Here is an 18,702-nt window from a genome sequence, read left to right as displayed (position 1 = left end):
TTCCCAATCAGGTCACATACCCACCCAAGTTGTAGATCCGATCCCCGGGCTAGGCGTTTACCTTAGGTAAGGATAGATGTTTTTTCGGTCTCTCTCTCTCCCTCATCCTTCCCTCCCCTCTAGCATCAATGAAAAACATATCCCCTGGTGAGAATATTTTTTAAATCCTATTTTTATTTTCTAGGCTGAAATTATTACTTTTTAAATATGTTTTTATTGTTTTCAGAGAAGAAGAGAAGGATAGAAACATCAATGATGAGAGAATCATTGATTGGCTGCCTCCCTCGAGCCCTCTACTGGGGACCGAGCCCACAACCTGGCCATGTGCCCTTGACCGGAATCGAACCCGGGACCCTTCAGTCCGCAGGCCGAGGCTTTATCCACTGAGCCAAACTGGCTGGGGCGAGGCTGAAATTATTAATGACTGAAGCAAGTTTCCTGACTTCCCTTTAAACATTATAGATCAGTAGCATTCATCTATTATTTCTTGCTCCTGAAATCCCATTAAAATGAAAGTGAAGAAATAAAACCAGGATAAAGAGGAGCCCGCAGCGTGGCTCAGTGTCCACTCTAAACCAGGAGGTCACGCTCCATTCCGGGTCAGGGCACCCGCCGGGTTCTGCTGGACCCCCAGCGGGGGCGAGCCGGAGGCAGCCAGCCCATCAGTGATTCTCTCTCATCACGGCTGTTTCTCTCTCCCCCCTCTCCCTTCCTCTCTGAAATCAATTTAAAAAATGTATTTACAAAAAGATATACCGGAAATTCCAGACTGTGCAGTTGCACTATTCCAGCCTTTTTGCCAGCTGGGAACTGTCTGCGGTGCCCCATCCCCAGTGGTGTATCTGGGTGCTGAGCAGCCTCTCCACACCGTTATCTTGTCTGCAGAGCACGTTTCAGAGGTGATTCCCGCTTGGCTTTCGGGGCCACCCTCCGAGGGTGACAGGGGCAAGTAGAGCAGCAAGACGGGCAGGAGGTCCCGAGACAGAGGCCAGTGCCCAAGTCAAGCTCAAACGCATCAAAAGGCACCGAAAGGCGGGGAACACACGATCTCTCTCACACACACACACACACACACACACACACACACACACACGCGGCGGAAGAATCCTCGGGAAAGGAGGGAGGGGCGCGCCCCGGAGTTTCCTCCCAGACCCAGCCAGAAAATGAAATTTGGGGTTGACAGAGTCCCTGCGAGGAGCCACCCAAAGAACTTGAGACCCGCCCCGTCACAAGGACCCGAGGACCAGCCCGCAGCACCCGCCGCCCCGGCCCCGCGGCTTTCCCTCGGCGCCCCGGCGCCCGGGCCCGCGCTTCCCGGGGCCTGAGAACTGGCCGGGCCCGCGCCGCACTCCCCAGTCCCGCTGCGCTCGCCGCGCCCGCCCCCGGAGGCCACCGCGGGCAGAATAAAGTGGACGCGGGCACCCTGCGCCGGGGGCGGCGGCCGGAGCCCTGGAGGCCGAGAAGCGGTTACCGGGTAGAGGTAGAGCACCGCTGCCACCAGCGCCAGCAAGAAGGTAACGGCGAAGATCGCGAAGTCCAACATGGTCTTCCGCCCGGAGCCACGTCTCGGGCCCCCAGCTCCCGCAGCCGCGCCTCGGCCAGGGCGGACCTGAGGAAGCAGCGAATGGGTAGCGGGGGCGGGGCCAGGGCCTGGCGGGGGCGTGGTTAAGGCCTGGCGGGGGCGGGGGCGAAAGGGGTGGGACCAGGGCCTGGTGGAGGCGTGGTTAAGGTCTGGCGGGAGGGGCGGGGTGAGGGCCTGGCGGGGGCGGGGCGGGAGGGGCGAGGCCAGGGCCTGGTGGGGCGTGGTTAAGGCCTGGAGGGGCGAGAATGGGCGGGGTCCGGACCTGGTGGGGGCGTGGTCAAGGCCTGGCCAGGGCTGGCGGAAAGGGCGGTGGATTGTGAAGGGGTGACGGCGGAGCTGAAGCGCAACCCTAGGCGGGGGGTACCTCCAGGACTTCAGGACACGACCACCACGTGGGGACCGAGTTCCTGTGGAAAGCAGAGCCCAGGCTTCTGAAAACCATTAGCAGTTATCATCGCTCTGCCCTGACCAACACTTTTTCCAGTGGATTTAAGAGTAAAGCCTCTAGAACAGTGGTTCTCAACCTTCCTAATGCCGCCACCCTTTAATACAGTTCCTCATGTTGTGGTGACTCCCAACCATAAAATTATTTTCGTTGCTACTTCATAACTAATTTTGTAACTGTTATGAATCGTAATGTAAATACCTGATATGCAGGATGTATTTTCATTGTTACAAATTGAACATAATTAAAGCATAGTGATTAATCACAAAAACAATATGTAATTATATATGTGTTTTCTGATGGTCTTAGGCGACCCCTGTGAAAGGGTCATTCGACCCCCAAAGGGGTCGCGACCCACAGGTTGAGAACCGCTTCTCTAGAACAACAAATGATTCTCACAGTGTGGTTCGGGGACTAGCAGCAGCAGCATTGCCGCGGAACCTGCTAGAAGTGCTGATTCTCCATCCCACTCAAGATCTACAGGATCAGACGTAGAGGGTAAGGGGGAGAGAGAAGGGCCTGGGCGCACAGCAAGCCGTGTGTTAATAAAGCTGTAAAACGCAGTGAGAGCCACTGACCTAGGGTAACTGAACTCGGAGGTGTCCAGAGTCAAGCACCTTTAGATGTTCCTTGTTTCGAAAAGAATTGATGTTTGAAGTGGTAGGAGATGTGAATCCCTGACACTCATGGTGAACAAGATTTCCTGGCTCCGCTAGACTTTCGGTAAAATTTATTGAAATCCCTAAACTTTCATCTCTATGCAAAACTGTAAAAATAATACCACGCAGAATTGTCTATAGGGTTAAATCGGATATTCTATTGTATTTTATACAGCATCTTTGTCTGTTCTTAAAATTTTTGCCTAGATGCTTCCTAAAAGCATTTTTTTACAACCATAGATATGTATATACTTTCATTTTTGTATTGACATCTAAAATTTTTATCTTTAAAGGATTAAATTTCTTGGCTGGCGTAACTCAGTAGTTTTGTGTCGACCTATGAACCTTGAGGTCACAGTTCGATTCCCACTCAGAGCACATGCCTGGATTGTGGACTCGATTCCCCAGTGTGGGGTGTGAAGGAGGCAGCCAATCAATGAATTCTCTCTCTCGTCATTGATGTTTCTATCTCTCTCTCCCTCTCCCTTCCTCTCTGAAATCAAATTTAAAAAATTTTTTTTAAAGAATTGTTATAAATATTCACATTTTGAAATTATCTCTATTAAATTGGAAAAAGGAGTTTAAATACCATAATGGTGTGATGAATGTCATCAAGCATTTTTAAATACATAAACTCTTCGTGCAAAGCTGGAATTCTTGTTCTGTCTTCTGTGTCCCTTTGGGGATTAGGACCTGTAGCCATGAAGAACCAGAGTTTGTGGGAATGGGAAGCACAGAGTCTCCCGGTGGATCATTAGGAGTGAAAGTCAGAGGTACTATTCCTGTGTCCACTCCCAGACCTATGCATTATTCTAACTGAAGCCATAGGACCATGTAAAAGGCTTTGATTTAATGAGAATAGTAAATCCTTAAGGATAGCACCATATTCTTTTTTTTTCTTTTTTAAAAATCTTCACCTGAGGATGTTTTTTCCATTGATTTTTAGAGTGGAAGAGAGAGGGAAAGACAGAGAAGTATCAATGTGAAAGAAACATCTGTTGGCTGTTAATTTATAACTAAAAGATGTTCATATTTCTTTCCCACTCCCATATGCGTCTATATACCTCTGTTCCAGACCTTTTTGTCCCTAATCGTATTTTTTCAGTTCATGCCTCTGACCAGTTGGCCAGACCTTTCATCACTGCCCATAATTCCATATATAGTATCTCCTCCTCTCTTTTCTTCCTAGGTGAATGACATGTTGCACCACTGAAGATCTGCCCACTGAAATGGTCTTCCCTTGCCACCATGTTTCAAGACTGCCCATAAATAAGGCTTCAATTCAGCTGCTACCCAAATGTAGCTTTACCCACATACTGAGCCATCTCATTTGTAGATCAAACTTGGGTTTTTTTCTCCTCCTCCATCTGATCACATAGGATCACCCCCAAAAGCCAATTTGTTAGCTGAGGAAAAAGCACTAGGTGATGCTATAGGGATCTGGGCTACTTCCTCATGCTTGCCTCTACCCTGCGATCCTTAAGGCTTGGTGGTATTAACAAGACCTCGCTGATAATCGGCAGTATTGGGGAAACTGAGTTCTGGACATACCTTTTCAAGGATTTTGTACAGCAAACCTTGGAAGGTAGAGAGAGTCTCACTCTGGAATAGAAGGCCTCCTCCAGGGCAAAGGTCAAGCAGGTTTGGTTGCATCCCATCATAAAAGATTCAACTTTCCTAGACTCAGATTCTTTGGCTGTGACCTAAGATTGTGAACTGCAGTCTTACAATTTCTTTTAGAAGTTTATAGTTATAGTCTATAATTCACTTCAAATTTGTAAGGTAAAGGTGAGATCATTTTTTCCCATATGGATAACAAGTTCTAGCACCATTTGTGGAAAACACTGTTCTTGCCCCATTGAATTATTTTGGCACATTTGTAGACAATCAGTTCATTATGTATGTATAAATAAGGCTAGAGGGCTTCTATTTTTTCCCCATCAAATTAGATGTCTCTCCTTATGTCTGGATTACTATAGCTCTATAGTAAGTCTTTTTTTTATAATTTTTTTTTATATTTTATTGATTTTTTACAGAGAGGAAGGGAGAGAGATAGAGAGCTAGAAACATCGATGAGAGAGAAACATCGATCAGCTGCCTCCCGCACATCTCCTACTGGGGATGTGCCCGCAACCCAGGCACATGCCCCCGACCGGAATCAAACCTGGGACCCTTCAGTCCGCAGGCCGACGCTCCATCCACTGAGCCAAACCGGCTTCGGCTATAGTAAGTCTTGAAATCAATGAATGTAAGCCTTCCAACTGTTTTTCTTTTTCAAATTGTTTTGGCTAATCTGGATCCTTTGCATTTCCATATAAAATTTAGAATCAGCTTTTCAGTTTCTTCAAATGTCATTTAGTTTTTCTTCAAAATTTCTCAATATTTTGTAGTCCTACAAATATTTTATTACATTTACTCCTAAGTATTTCATACTTTTCAATTAAATTGTATTGTTTTGAATCTCAAGTTTTCATTACTAATCTGTAGAACTCTATCCTCTTTTTGTAAACTGACCATGAGTCCTGTGACTAGCTAGGCTCATATATTAGTTCCAACAGTGTGTGTCTGTGTGTATCTTAGGCTTTTCTACATCTGCATCATGTTAATTGCCAAAAAGGACAGTTTTATTTCTTTTCCAATATGTATATTTTAATATTTTGCCTTATTGCACTAGTTAGGACCTACAGTATAATGTGAATAGTAGTGAGAATAGGTCTTCTTGCCATGTTCCTGATCTTAGGAAGAAATAGTTCAGTCTTGCGCCATTAAATATTGTTAGCTATAGGTTTTTCATAAGTACCCTGTATTACATTAAGGAAGTTTCCTTCTATTTTTAGTTTGCTAAGAATTTTTTATCTTTTTGTTGTTGTTAATCCTCACCCAAGGATATTTACCCATTTATTTTTAGGGAGAGTAGAAGAGAGAGGGAAAGATAGAGAGAAACATCAATGTGAGAGAAACACATCGATTGGTTGCCTCCTGCACAAGCCCTTAACAGGAATCGAATCCAGGACCCTTTGGTCCACAGGCCGACTCTTTGCACTGAGTCAAACCGGCTAGAGCAAGAATTGTTTTTATCTTGAACAGATAACTTTTTGTCAATTGATTTGCCTGCATATATTAAGATGACTATATGGGTTTTCTTTCTGATAATATGAATTACATGCATTGATTTTTTAAAATATGGGAGAGGGATAGAGAGATACCAGGTAGAAACATCAATGATGAGAGAGAATCATTGCTTGGCTGCCTCCTGCACACCCCACACTGGGAATAAAGCCTGCTAGCTGGGCATGTGCCCTGACTGGAAATCAAACTAGTGACTTCTTGGTTCCTGGGTAAATGCTCAAATGCTGAGCCATGCTGGCCAGGCCATGCATTGATTTTTAAATGTTAACCCCATCTTAAATTAAAATCTTAACAGATGAACTACACTTGATCATCATGCATTATCCTTTCTACATATTGCAAGAATTGATCTGATATTCTCTCAAGTATTTTTATCTTTGCTCATGATAGATAATGGACTGTAGTTTTTTTGTATGTTGTTTTGCAGAGGTGAGGGTGAGGGTAGGATTATATGCCTTTCAATATTTTTTTCTAATGGCTGTAGAATATTAAATTCTAGATTTCCCCAAGTCTTTTTTCCTCCTTCACCATCCAGTCTCCAAAGTGACTGCATTTTCATACTCTTCTCTAGCAGCAATGCCTGCTGAGATTGTCACATCGAATGCCGCACACTAAGTCCATTTTTCTGTATACAGTACTCTGATCCACCCAAACTCTTTTTCAGTATTTTTGCATGTAGGATGGGCTTTTTCTTTCTGGGAGTCCTTTTACTATTAGTTCAATCTAAGGTTCTCCATTCACCTACTCTTTCTCAATTTGTAGTGTTATCTGTCTTGTAGATATCTTAAAGAAATGGGATTGCTGTGAGGTTGTACTTATTCTTGTATATGTGTATGTGTGGAGGTGTTTTGCAGGACATGAAGATAAATTCAAATATAGTTAACTGTCATTACCTTAGGCACCCTATAAATCCAGATTCATCCATTTTGGATTTGCTTTACCATTCATCCATTAATTTTCCATCTTCCAAATTTGTATTGTTTATCTCCTATTTCCTTTATCCTTGTAGGGTTTTTTTTTGTCCTTGTAGGTTTAAGCAAAGGTTAAAGTGTTATGCTCTGAGGATGATGGCCATAAGCCAAGGAACACCACTAGAAGCTGAAAAGATAAGGAAATAGATTTTCCTTACAGAACATCCAGAAGAAATCATCCCTGCTAACATTTGACATTAGCCCAGTGAAACTGATTTCAAAAAATTTCTGACCTCCAGAATTGTAAGAGGAAATTTATGGGTTGTTAGTCACTAAATCTGTGGTAATGTACACCAGCAACAGGAACAACTTGGTCACTTTGTTGTTTTTTAATCCTCATTCGAGGATATTTTTTCATTGCTTTTTAGAGAGAATGGAAGAGAGGGGGAAAGACGGAGAGGAATATCGATGTGAGAGAAACACATCCATTGGTTGCCTCCTGCATGAGCCCCGACCAGGGCCCGAGCTGGGGAGGAGCCTGCAACTGAGGAGCCATTGCCCGGAATTGAACCTGGGACCCTTTGGTCTGCAAGCCGATGCTCTATCCACTGAACCAAACTGGCCAGGGCCAACATGGTCATATTTAAATGCAATGATGTACCTTAAAGGGAGACAAGGCAAGGTATCTAATGTTATAATCAATACCACCTACCAATTAAATACTTTATAAAAGAGGTAATTAGATTTAGGATATAAGCTATTCACTTCAATTGCCTCTCTTATTAAAAGATTACCCCATTGCCAGGGAAGTACAGGTTTCACTTTTGTAAGAGATAATCTAACCACTGAGTTGTTTTTTTAAAAAATATATTTTTATTGATTTCAGAGAGGGAGAGGGAGAGAGAGATAGAAACATCAATGAGGAGAGTGAACCATTGATCGGCAGCCTCCTGCACACCCCCCACTGGGGATCGAGCCCGCAACCCCGGCACGTGCCCTTGATCGAAATCGAACCGGGACCCTTCAGTCCACAGGCTAATGCTCTATCCACTGAGCCAAACCAGCTAGGGCAGTACTGAGTTTCTTGAATAAGATTTGTCCCTTTATTTAAAATCTGTGTTGCTTAACATGTAATGTATAGTCCCTTGTTTAATAATTTATAATTTATTAATTTTTCAGTGCACTTTTACGATGGAACTCCATACCTGTTGCCCAATATTTAAACACACATAAGCAAACTAACAATATGCCAATAGTTCTTTCATTAAAGTGAAAATAAAATTTATTACAACGCTGTATTTCTCACCTCTGATCCTTTAACATTATTTCATTTGATCCCTAAGCCATCATAAACATTGCTATTTTACAGATGAAGTCACTGGAACCAGATAAAGGCATTCAAAGTCATTGAGCTAGTTGATAGCAGAAAGGTAACTTGAAGCCAGATCTTTTGTTCCAGGTGCATGCCCTTTCCACTCTATCATATTCTATTAGAGATATATGACAATATCTCAAAATCTTGCTCAATACTGTTCCTCAAACTGTTATACCCCAAATAAAAGTTCTAGATGATCTGCATATTTCCTTTCAGATGTAAAATTTACTGCATTGTTTTTAGTGTTTTTTTTTCAACCTCTTTGACACTGTGTTCACGTAAACACATTCTCAAGTGTTTTCCCATCTGTAAGATGCCTCTGTGATATTTCCTGAAAGTATTCTGACCAAAAAAACCCAAAAAACTTAAATAAAATTCTGCAAGTATTGTTCTAAGTTGAATTAAATCCATATTCACGTTTTCTAATCACAGATTCATGTGAGTGATTTGGCATACTATTTTTCTTCTGAAAATCATGATATGTTAAAAGATTTGGGCTATCACCCAGCTGGCGTGGCTCAGTGGTTGAGTGTCGACCTGTGAACCAGGAGGTCACGGTTCAAATCCTGGTCGGGGCACATGCCCGGGTTGCGGGTTCAATCCCAGTGTGGGGCATGCGGAAGGCAGGCAGCCAATCAATGATTCTCTCTCATGGTTGATGTTTCTATCTCTCGCCTCCTCTCCCTTCCTCTCTGAAATCAATTAAAAAATATATTAAAAAAAAGATTTGGAAAAAAAAAAAAAGATTTGGGCTATAAGTTAAAGTTGAATAATATAAGAAGGCACCAACTTTCAAAAAGAATTTTATTAGAAAATAAACTGATGAACAAAACAGATCCAGAAACATTGAAACATGCAACAGACTGACATATTGCAGAGGGAAGGAGGGGAGGGTGGGAAGAGATTGACCCAACAATTTATATGCATAGCCCATGGACAAACAAAAGTGCTGGAAAGGCATAAGGAGGGGGCAGGCGTGTGGTGGAGGGGGTCAACAGGAGAGGGAAAAGGATGGTATCTGTAATACTTTCAACAATAAAGATTTTTTAAAAAAAGAATTTTGTATCACTAGAGCATGGATAATGAAAATTCATAATTTTTCTTACCCTTCCCTTAACTCTTCCAATCTTTGCAAAATTACAATAGAATCACCTTTGAATGGATGCAACGTTTGAAAATGCACTAAACACTATGTAGGTAAAGGGTTTTATAAGAATTGAAGAAACTCAAAATTATTAAAAGTTCAGTAGTGAAAAAAGTTAAAAATAAGTAAAAAAATTCATAATAGTTTTTAAAAATCATTTAATCATTAACTGAATGATATATGGTGAGAAATATATAAGCCCCAGTATTACTGTGAAAAACAAACACATTTATTTGATGCTTGGGATGGTGTTATGGACGTATTTCACATCACAAAAGCAAGGTGGCCATAATTAAGCCTTTAACTGACCTGCTTGAATTGTCCAGTGACTGACCAATTTTACCAGATGAATTAATGCAGGAAGTTTCCAATTCTAGCAAAGTGTCTTCAAATAAAGTATAGAACAGTGCATACATGGTGCTAGGCTAGAAAACGGTTAATGCTCATTTCTATTGTCCTGTCACTCTGGATCTAGAGACAAAAGTACTAGCAAGAACCTGAAACAGAGCTTGGGTTCTGTCTTATTATGGATTAGGTTCTATTAACCTTATCAAAAACAGAAAGATTAGGTCAACACTTAGACTACCAAAAGTTGATGAATAAAATATTTTAATTATGAAAGAAAATAAAATACCAACCTAATGTAGTGTTGTTTAACTACAAGTGGAGATTTTCTGGCTTATGAACATTTTCTGGGGTGGGGGTGGGGAGGTGGGGAATGTAACCATGTTTCTGAGGTGGCTTTAAAACAAAAGGTGGCTTTTAAAGCTTTATACCGCCCAGCTGGTGTGTTCAGTGGTTGATCATCGACCCATGCACTAAGACAGTGGTTGGCAAACTCATTAGTCAACAGAGCCAAATATCAACAGTACAGCGATTGCAATTTCTTTTGAGAGCCAAATATTTTAAACTTAAACTATATAGGTAGGTACATTGTTATTAACTTAATTAGGGTACTCCTAAGCTGGCCTTTGTTAAAAACGTCCTCAATCTGATTGAGGTACGTTCGCTGAGATCAACCCCTTCCAACTCTCCCATCCACACTCGTCTTGTATACTTGTTTCAGATAGAAGAGTGTGGATGGGAGAGTTGGAAGGGATCAACCTCAGGGAATGTACCTTAAAACAATGTACCTCTCCCACTCTGTGTCCCTTGGCCTGCCTGCGCCGCGTCTCCCGTCGCCCGACCGACACCCCCCACTTCTCCTAATGCCACTTCTTCAAGATACTTGCCCACGCTGAAAACCGGCTTCTGCGCATGGGCCACAAAGTTTCAATCGCATTGTACGTGCGCACCCGCACGTGGTATTTTGTGGAAGAGCCACAGTCAAGGGGCCAAAGAGCCGCATGTGGCTCACAAGCCACGGTTTGCGGACCACTGCACTAAGAGGTCATCGGTTGACTCCTGGTCAAGGCACAAGCCAGGGTTGCTGGCTCAGTCCCTAGCAGGGGGCATGAAGGAGGCAGCTGTTTGATGTTTCTCCTTGATGTTTCTATCCCCCCCCTTCTCCCTCCCTCTCTCTAAAAAAAAATCAATAAAAACATATTTTTTTAAAAAAGACTTTATATCTGTTGTTACATATGACAAAAACTGGTCATTTAACATAACATTTTTCTAATGCACACAGGGCTACAGAAGAAATTCTGCTCACAAGAGAAAGAAGCAGTGATCAATTTGCTGCTTAACAAATATTGTATTCAATTCCTTTTTAAAAAAATATATTTTATTTATTTTTTTACAGAGAGGAAGGGAGAAGGATAGAGAGCTAGAAACATCGATCAGAGAGAAACATCAATCAGCTGCCTCCTGTACACTCCCTACTGGGGATGTGCTCACAACCAAGGTAAATGCCATTGACCAGAATCGAACTTGGGACCCCTCAGTTCGCAGGCTGACACTCCATCCACTGAGCCAAACCGGTCAGGGCTGTATTCAATTCCTTGCCTACTCAAATAACTTAACCAAGGTTAAGATCAGACTTTATGAATTGAGAATTACAAATCAATCAAAGAAAGTAACATCATCTTTTAATTTGATTCAATCCATTTTCATGTACAAAGCTAACTATATACAAAATAAATGTACATTCTTAAAAACTTTTAGAATACAAATTTCCAAAGGACTAAAAAAAGTGCAAAATTTTCAATTATTATCTTCAATCATGCTATACAGAAACAAATAAAACATTAGCTCATATACACACTAAAAAATTTTAAAACAGCACTTGATGTAACAAAACAAAACATACATCTTATATATTTAAATTTAAAAGGATGAGGAAGGGAAGAATGTTTGCACCAAATTAACAGTAACTTCATTATAATGAGACTATTAATCGAAATTATTTATACATCTTTATTACATTTAAAACTTTCTCAACTTTAAAACCTTTTTTTGGCATACAAATATTCATTGAGTCACAGTTTGCACAGTCAATAATCAGATATAAATAAGGCTTAATATTCTTTTCCACGGTCCATTCCAGTAGAAAAAATGAGAAGGAACTTTTATGCTAACTATATAACTTTTTGAATTAAATATTTAAATAGCAGCACAAATTGCAAGTTTTTTTAAATGTAATTTCAGATTTTCAGTTATCCTCCTCTGAAATGACTGTGTATATGATGTATATACACACACATATTCAAGTCACTGTCACCATCTATGAAAACACTGAAATGCTTCCATTTAATCTGGGTCCCAAAAAACTGACATAAAAGACAAATAATTTGTTTGATAATTTTCTGTCTTAATGCATGCACTTCTACAACAATTTTCCTCCAAGTCTTTAAAAGCAAACAGTTGGGGGAAGAAAAGCCATACCTGTTAGGAGATCTAAAGAGAACAGACCAACCCTATAATTTACCAACAATTTTTCTTATGTAAAGCTAACTATAAAACAAACAGTCGCCACAAAAAAATTTTGGTTATGGTATTTATGAATCACAGAAAGCAGTAATAAAACAGAATAAGAACAAAAAGTCTAAAATAGAAAAGATTTTAAACAGTAAGATCTATTATATGCCATAATTTTGGGAAAGGTATAGAAACTATTATAATTAAATAATTTAAAAGTTATCCAAGAAAAGCAATCAAAATCCCAAAGGAAGAAATAGTTAATTCTCTGTAATCCCTAAATAAGAAACTAAGAGGTTGGAATTCTTTGCAGTTAAGTCTCAAAACTGGTATTTCCTTACCAGAACCAGTTTCTAAAGTGTCATTAATATGATTTTAACATTCTGAAGAGCAAAATAATGTCTATCTCAGATAGATTTTTCCCTTCAAAATGCAAAACTATCTGTTGAATTTGTAGGTGAGCCCACTAAGTCTCCAAACACATTGCTAATAGAATATTGCAAAATATTTCCAAGAGAAGGAACATCAAAAATAGCATTTTAACAATAATTAATATACTGGCTACCAGAGAACCTCTAATTTCAATACAAATTAAACTGAAATATGTTATTACCAAAATAAAATTTTAAAAGGTCCAATTTGATTAAGACTTTTTTTTTAAAAGTTAGATTTTAATCAAAATATAATTTTATTTTCCAATTTCATCTAAATCCTAACCTCTTCTATTCCCAAATTACAACATGACATTGAAAAATATTAAAAATAGTTTATCACTTTCTATACTCAAAAATAGTTATAAATTAAAATAATGCGACAGCTATATTTTAAGTGAAAATACACACACACACACACACACACACACAATTTCACTAACAGTCAAATGTGAAAAATGAATGGGTAATTCTTTCTTTCAGTGACAAATTTTTGGTTATTATCATTATGATAATATTTGCAAAATAAGTTTTCAAGGAAACATGTTAAAACTATACCACGGAAAACAAGTTGAAATAGTGACTTTCTACTTGTTCTATTCCTTTGTATTTTCAGTTCATAAGATTATAGACATTAAGACAAAAGTAAATACAGTTATATCTTTTTTCAATAAAACCGTTAGTTTCATAGTTCAAAATCCTGCAATGTATTTAGAAATCACCCACATATGACAAATGTGAGATAATCCAAGGTATGTCTTGAAGAGTTACTATTACGTACCAGAAAAATATTTGATAACGTAGCCACTTTTACACAAGGTTCTTAAATTGAAGAAAATAACTTAAATCCCATAATCAAGCATGGCCTTATATTATTAATGTAGAAAATTGAATCATTTCCGCTACAGGTAAAAATATCTTAAATGTTAATGCTTTATTTTCTGTAATACTAGGACTTTACATATGAAAAATTAAAAATTATTTCCATATAGAAGCTATACTTGCCAAAGTCATCAGATGTGGATGGACTTTATCAATGCCTTTTAATTAGGAAAATTCTATTGATTACTAGAGCTTCAAGGTTATAGAGGTCTAATTCTATTTTGTCACGCTTTTTATTAAAACTTTTAAATGTTACCTAATTCCAATATGCAAGTATTCACTGATAGCCACTAGGAATACTTTTGAGGGCAACTATTAGTTACAAGTTTCAAATATGAAAGGTCTTAAGAGGGCTTATAATAATAATGCAACTAAAAAGGAAATTTAGCTGTTTCTATAGCATGCAATACAAAGAACCCATTCCAAGCAAATTCTAGATAAAATGTCTCATTTAAGGATAATGATTAAAACTATTCTCAAATAACCCTGTGAATATTAGATTTGATTTATAAAAATGAATGAATTTTTATAAAGTATTTTAAAATTTAATATAATCCTGAGACATTATTTTATATCAAGATCAAGTAAAGTCATTCAGAAAGTCCAGAGTAGTGCCAAGATTTCTGTACATTTATAAAACCTCATTAAGTCTGATTTGCAATCTCAATTAAGAAACAGTGGCCTAATCAGGCCAGGGTGGCTCAGTGGTTGAGCGTCGACCCATCAACCAAGAGTTCATAGGCTGGATTCCGGATCAGGACACATGGCCAGGTTGTGGCTAGATCCCTAGTAGGGGGTGTGCAGAAGACAGCCAATCGATGTTTTTTTTCTCTATCCCTCTTACTACCTCTCTAAAAATCAATACAAACATATTAAAAAAAAAAAAAAAAAGCTCAGTTGATTAGAGTGTCATCCTATACACCAAAAGGTTGCTGGTTCTATTTCCAGTCAGGGCACATATCTAGGTTGTGAGTTTGATCCCCAGCTAAGGCACACACAGGAGGCAACCGATCAATGTTTTTCCCTCTAAAAATCAATAAAAGTATATCCTTGGGTGAGAACTAAAGAAAAAGAGCCCTAACCAGTGTTTCTCAGTGGTTAGAGCATTGGCACGTGCACCAGAGGGTCCCAGGTCCGGTTCCCAGGTATGATTACCTGGGTTGCAAGTTTGATTCCCTTGCAGGAAGCAACCAATTGATGTGCCTCTCATATCTCTCTCTCTCTCTCTCTCTCTCTCTCTCTCTCTCTCTCTCTCTCCCTCCCTCTCTTCCCACTCCCTTCCACTCTTTCTGAAAATCAATGGAAAAAATATCCTTGGTGAGGATTAACAAAAAAAAGAGAAAAGACACACTGGCTTAGAAAATGCTAGATTCAAATTAAAGAAGAAGGTTGTGGCCAACATTTTAATCATATTGAAATGATGACTGGTAACAATAAACTGCCACTGCCTAATGTCATCAGAAAAAGTACCACCAGGACTCTGATGCAGGAAAACTCTCCAAAACAATGTTATACATGTGGTCAAGTTTAAAACAAATCAAATGTTGAATATATATGCTAAATGAATTAGGCAAAAGAATAATGAGAATTGGTTTTTGTTGAGAGGGTGATAAAAATGCTTAAGACTGGTCACTTACTTGGAATGAACAGTTTCAGTTGATGAGAGAAACAGTAATTAGGACAAGCTATGTGACTGGCCGATAAAGGAAAACAGATTAGATTTAGAAAAAAAAAAGAATGTATTTCATTTCTTATGTCACTCAAAAATTGTATCCTAAAGACAGGTTTAAGAACTTATTTATGGAAGACAAGTTTAATGATGCATTTGAAGAGACCAACCTTCACCCCACCCATACTATTACATAAGATAGTATTTAATTTTTATATAATATATCCCATAAACTTGCATCTTTCCTTGGAAAGGTGATATAGACAATGCTACTCATTTTTAAATATAAATATATAAAAGGAGTTTACCTCTTTAAATTCAATTAAAAGATTTTCATTAGTGATTTCTTCAGTAGTAACAATATAAAATATACTTAAGGGCAAATAAATAAAAATCTGGTATTCAAGTTAAAATTTCTTTGCCTATCTTACTCAAGCAGTATCTAAAAAAAAATCTTAGGTTAAGATTCAACTTTCAATTCTAAATTCTAATTAAGTATGAGGACACACTTATTCCTGCAGAAGCATAAAACTGATTTTTAATAACAGCTCTTTAAGAATATTTATATGCTTTACATAGGGGGGGAAAAAGCTTTACTAATGTTCCTTCCTAATGACAAGTGAACAATGGGCATTTTATCTCCTAGAAAAGCATGTATCCTACAAAAAAGCACTGTGACCTCAAGAAAATTAATACATAGAAATTATTCATAGCTAATATGAGCTTCACATGATTATAATATTTTTAATTATTTGTTAGAGACGAGAGAGAGAGAGAGAGAGAGAGAGAGAGAGAGAGAGACAGAAAGAGAGAGAGATTTGGTGTTCCATTTATTTATGCATTCATTGGTTGATTCTTGTATGTGCCCTGATCAGGCATCAAACCCACAACCTTGGCATATCAGGACAACACTCTAACGAACTGAACAACCAGCCATGGTCCACACTTAAAATATTTTAAACCAACTGGCCAAGCTTCATTTTCATATACTTTCCTAATTTTCATGTAACGGTCTATTTTATCTTCTCTCCTCTAATTTTAACTAAGCAAATGACAAAATACTAACTGGGGCTAGTCGAAAAGAGGCGTATTATTTTATCTTCTGTCCTCTAATTTTAAGAAAATGACAATACTAATTGAGGAGAATTGGAAAAAGGCTTCTAAAGCCTTTTTATTCTCTAAGTGAGCACAGCTATTATGTTTTATACCTAACCTCACTTTCTAAAAGTAAAATCATCATCTTACTATAAATCTCTCATCAATAGATGCTGAGAATTTTATTTCCATCATTACCATTGTCAAGTGTCAAGAAACAAAAGCAAATGAAAAGTTCTATAGACTTAAAACAGCCAAGTTGAGATATATTCATTAACTGAAATGTCCACCTGTTAGTCCATTCTAATGATACTGTTAATATCTCCCACTATACAATATAGAAATAATTTATATGGATAGCATCTAAATACACCAGAATCTCCCAAAGTACGTCTTTCCAGTGATTATCTAGTGATTTTTATTTTTATTTTTTAAATATATTTTTATTGATTTCAGAGAGGAAGAGAGAGGGAGAGATAAACATCAATGATGAGAATCATTGATTGGCCACCTCCTGCAAGCCCCCTACTGGGGATTGAGCCCCAAACCTGGGCATGTGCCCTTGACCAGAATCGAACCTGGGACCCTTCAGTCCGCAGGCCAATGCTCTATCCACTGAACCAAACCAGCTAGGGTTATCTAGTGATTTTTATTCACTGGACTAAACTATTTAAAGGAGAAATATATTATTCAACCAATGGTCCTACTATATTTGCTTATTTTAATAGATACACTTTAAGTTCTGTTCCTCCAGACCAGGGGTCCTCAAACTACAGCCCGCGGGCCACATGCAAATACAAATATTGTATTTGTTCCCGTTTTGTTTTTTTACTTCAAAATAAGATATGTGCAGTGTGCATAGGAATTTGTTCATAGTTTTTTTTTTAAACTATAGTCCAGCCCTCCAACAGTCTGAGGGACAGTGAACTGGCCCCCTGTTTAAAAAGTTTGAGGACCCCTGCTCCAGACTGTTGCTAGTATTCTCAAAGATTTACTTCAAAATTCTACATTTTGGGTTTTTACTTTTTGAACAGAGTAATATAAAGTATAATTCCACTGTTCTGCACATTTGTCAGTGTAGACAGGATATCTATTTTACTGTGAACAAAGCTGCCTACTATTGCTATAAAATGAGTACTCCTTGTTCAGTTCCTCCATCTAAAAAGCAGCAAAGTAAAAAACCATAAATTTAGGAATTTTCCCTTGGTAATCTAAATTAAACTTTTTGTAACTTATAAGCATCTAAAATAATTTTCAAAACCACTTTTAAGTGACCTTAAAAGTAAAGAAGACATCCTTATACCATAATATTTGGATAAATAAGTAGAAGAACAATTTTAAGTGTTAATTTAGAAAGTTTTTTTTACAGATCAACATTTAAAATACCAAAAAGCAATCATGTTAACTTGAAACCGCATAAAAAATGTAAGATAAAAATTAAAATAGAATAAAATTAATAGAATAAATATCAAAAAAATCGTACTTCTCTATTGACTTATTTTGAGACATTTTCAACAAAATTCCTCGGAAAGGAAACCTTTACATTCACATGTGTTCTATTTTACAGTTGCTGCACCAATTTATTTCAGTGTTATTTACCTAAAACAGAACTGTTTTTTACTGCATAAAACAGGAATTAAAATAGGAAGAAATTATTCGAGTACACAACCTTTTATTAGTCGAGACTCAGATCAAGTCTACTTAAAAAGCTTCCCTACACAGAATCCTTTGCTTCTTACACATTTTTACGCACTCATAGAGTTATAAAGAAAAGGGTAGTAGATACTGTGGGCACCAGGAGAGAAGAATTGCTAAGGGAAAACTTTTTAAAGATTCAACTGAGATGACAATTGGATATAAGGAAATCTATGATTTGTGAAATGAAAAAGAATATTCTTATTTTAAGAAACTATTAGTGTAGAAAATATTTGTTTTTTCTCCTGACCACAGACCCCTTTAAGAAAGCCATGCAACCATTCATTCCTGAAAAAATACAATTAACACAAAAAAATTTTCGCACAATCTCATTCATAAGTGCCCCCAAACCCATAGAATCTCAAATTAAGGACACTCAGAGTTGTAAAAGCTCTCTGATCTAACTCAAGAGATGACCTTATAAAAACACTAGGTTTAACATTCTTTTTGAATTCCAAAATAAATCTATCAACCTTTTACTATAAAATCTTAAATAAAGCATAATGTAACATTTAGCTATGCATAATAAAAATAATTGTAATTCTAAAAGTTACACACAACATGAAACAGAAATGTATATCTTGAAAAATTACTATTATCTAAATGACTAGTTTAAGTTATACATGTCTTTTTCATTCATTCATCTTATCATGTGGAAGACCTACTGAGAAACGTAATATATTTGGGTATTATTGCTAACTCTTCTAATTATCAGGGGAAAACGGAGTATTCTCTTAGTAAAGAAAAAGTCAAGAAATTCTGAACTTTGAAGATATAAATTGTGCTGCAAATGTTTCTACAGTAAGGACCCAACTGTCAAAATCATGAT

At 38.0% G+C, this 18,702-nt stretch overlaps 1 protein-coding gene across 1 annotated transcript in view; it reads right to left on the bottom strand.

The window, feature by feature from the left end:
* CYP20A1 (cytochrome P450 family 20 subfamily A member 1) overlaps window positions 1-1,587 on the bottom strand; it is a 30,307-nt gene extending 28,720 nt beyond the window's left edge. The window contains exon 1 of the mRNA XM_070421894.1: window positions 1,472-1,587. Within this exon, the coding sequence (XP_070277995.1) occupies window positions 1,472-1,543 (72 nt within the window). The 5' untranslated portion in view covers window positions 1,544-1,587. The remainder of the gene's footprint in view (window positions 1-1,471) is intronic.
* Between the last annotated feature and the right edge of the window lie 17,115 nt (window positions 1,588-18,702).

Source organism: Myotis yumanensis, unplaced genomic scaffold (genome assembly GCF_028538775.1).
Source record: "Myotis yumanensis isolate MYYU_CA2020_CCGP unplaced genomic scaffold, mMyoYum1.0.hap1 SCAF_8, whole genome shotgun sequence".
Classification (NCBI taxonomy): Eukaryota; Metazoa; Chordata; class Mammalia; order Chiroptera; family Vespertilionidae; genus Myotis; species Myotis yumanensis.
Note: the sequence above shows the minus strand (reverse complement) of the source record. Positions and strands in the feature narration are given on the sequence as shown.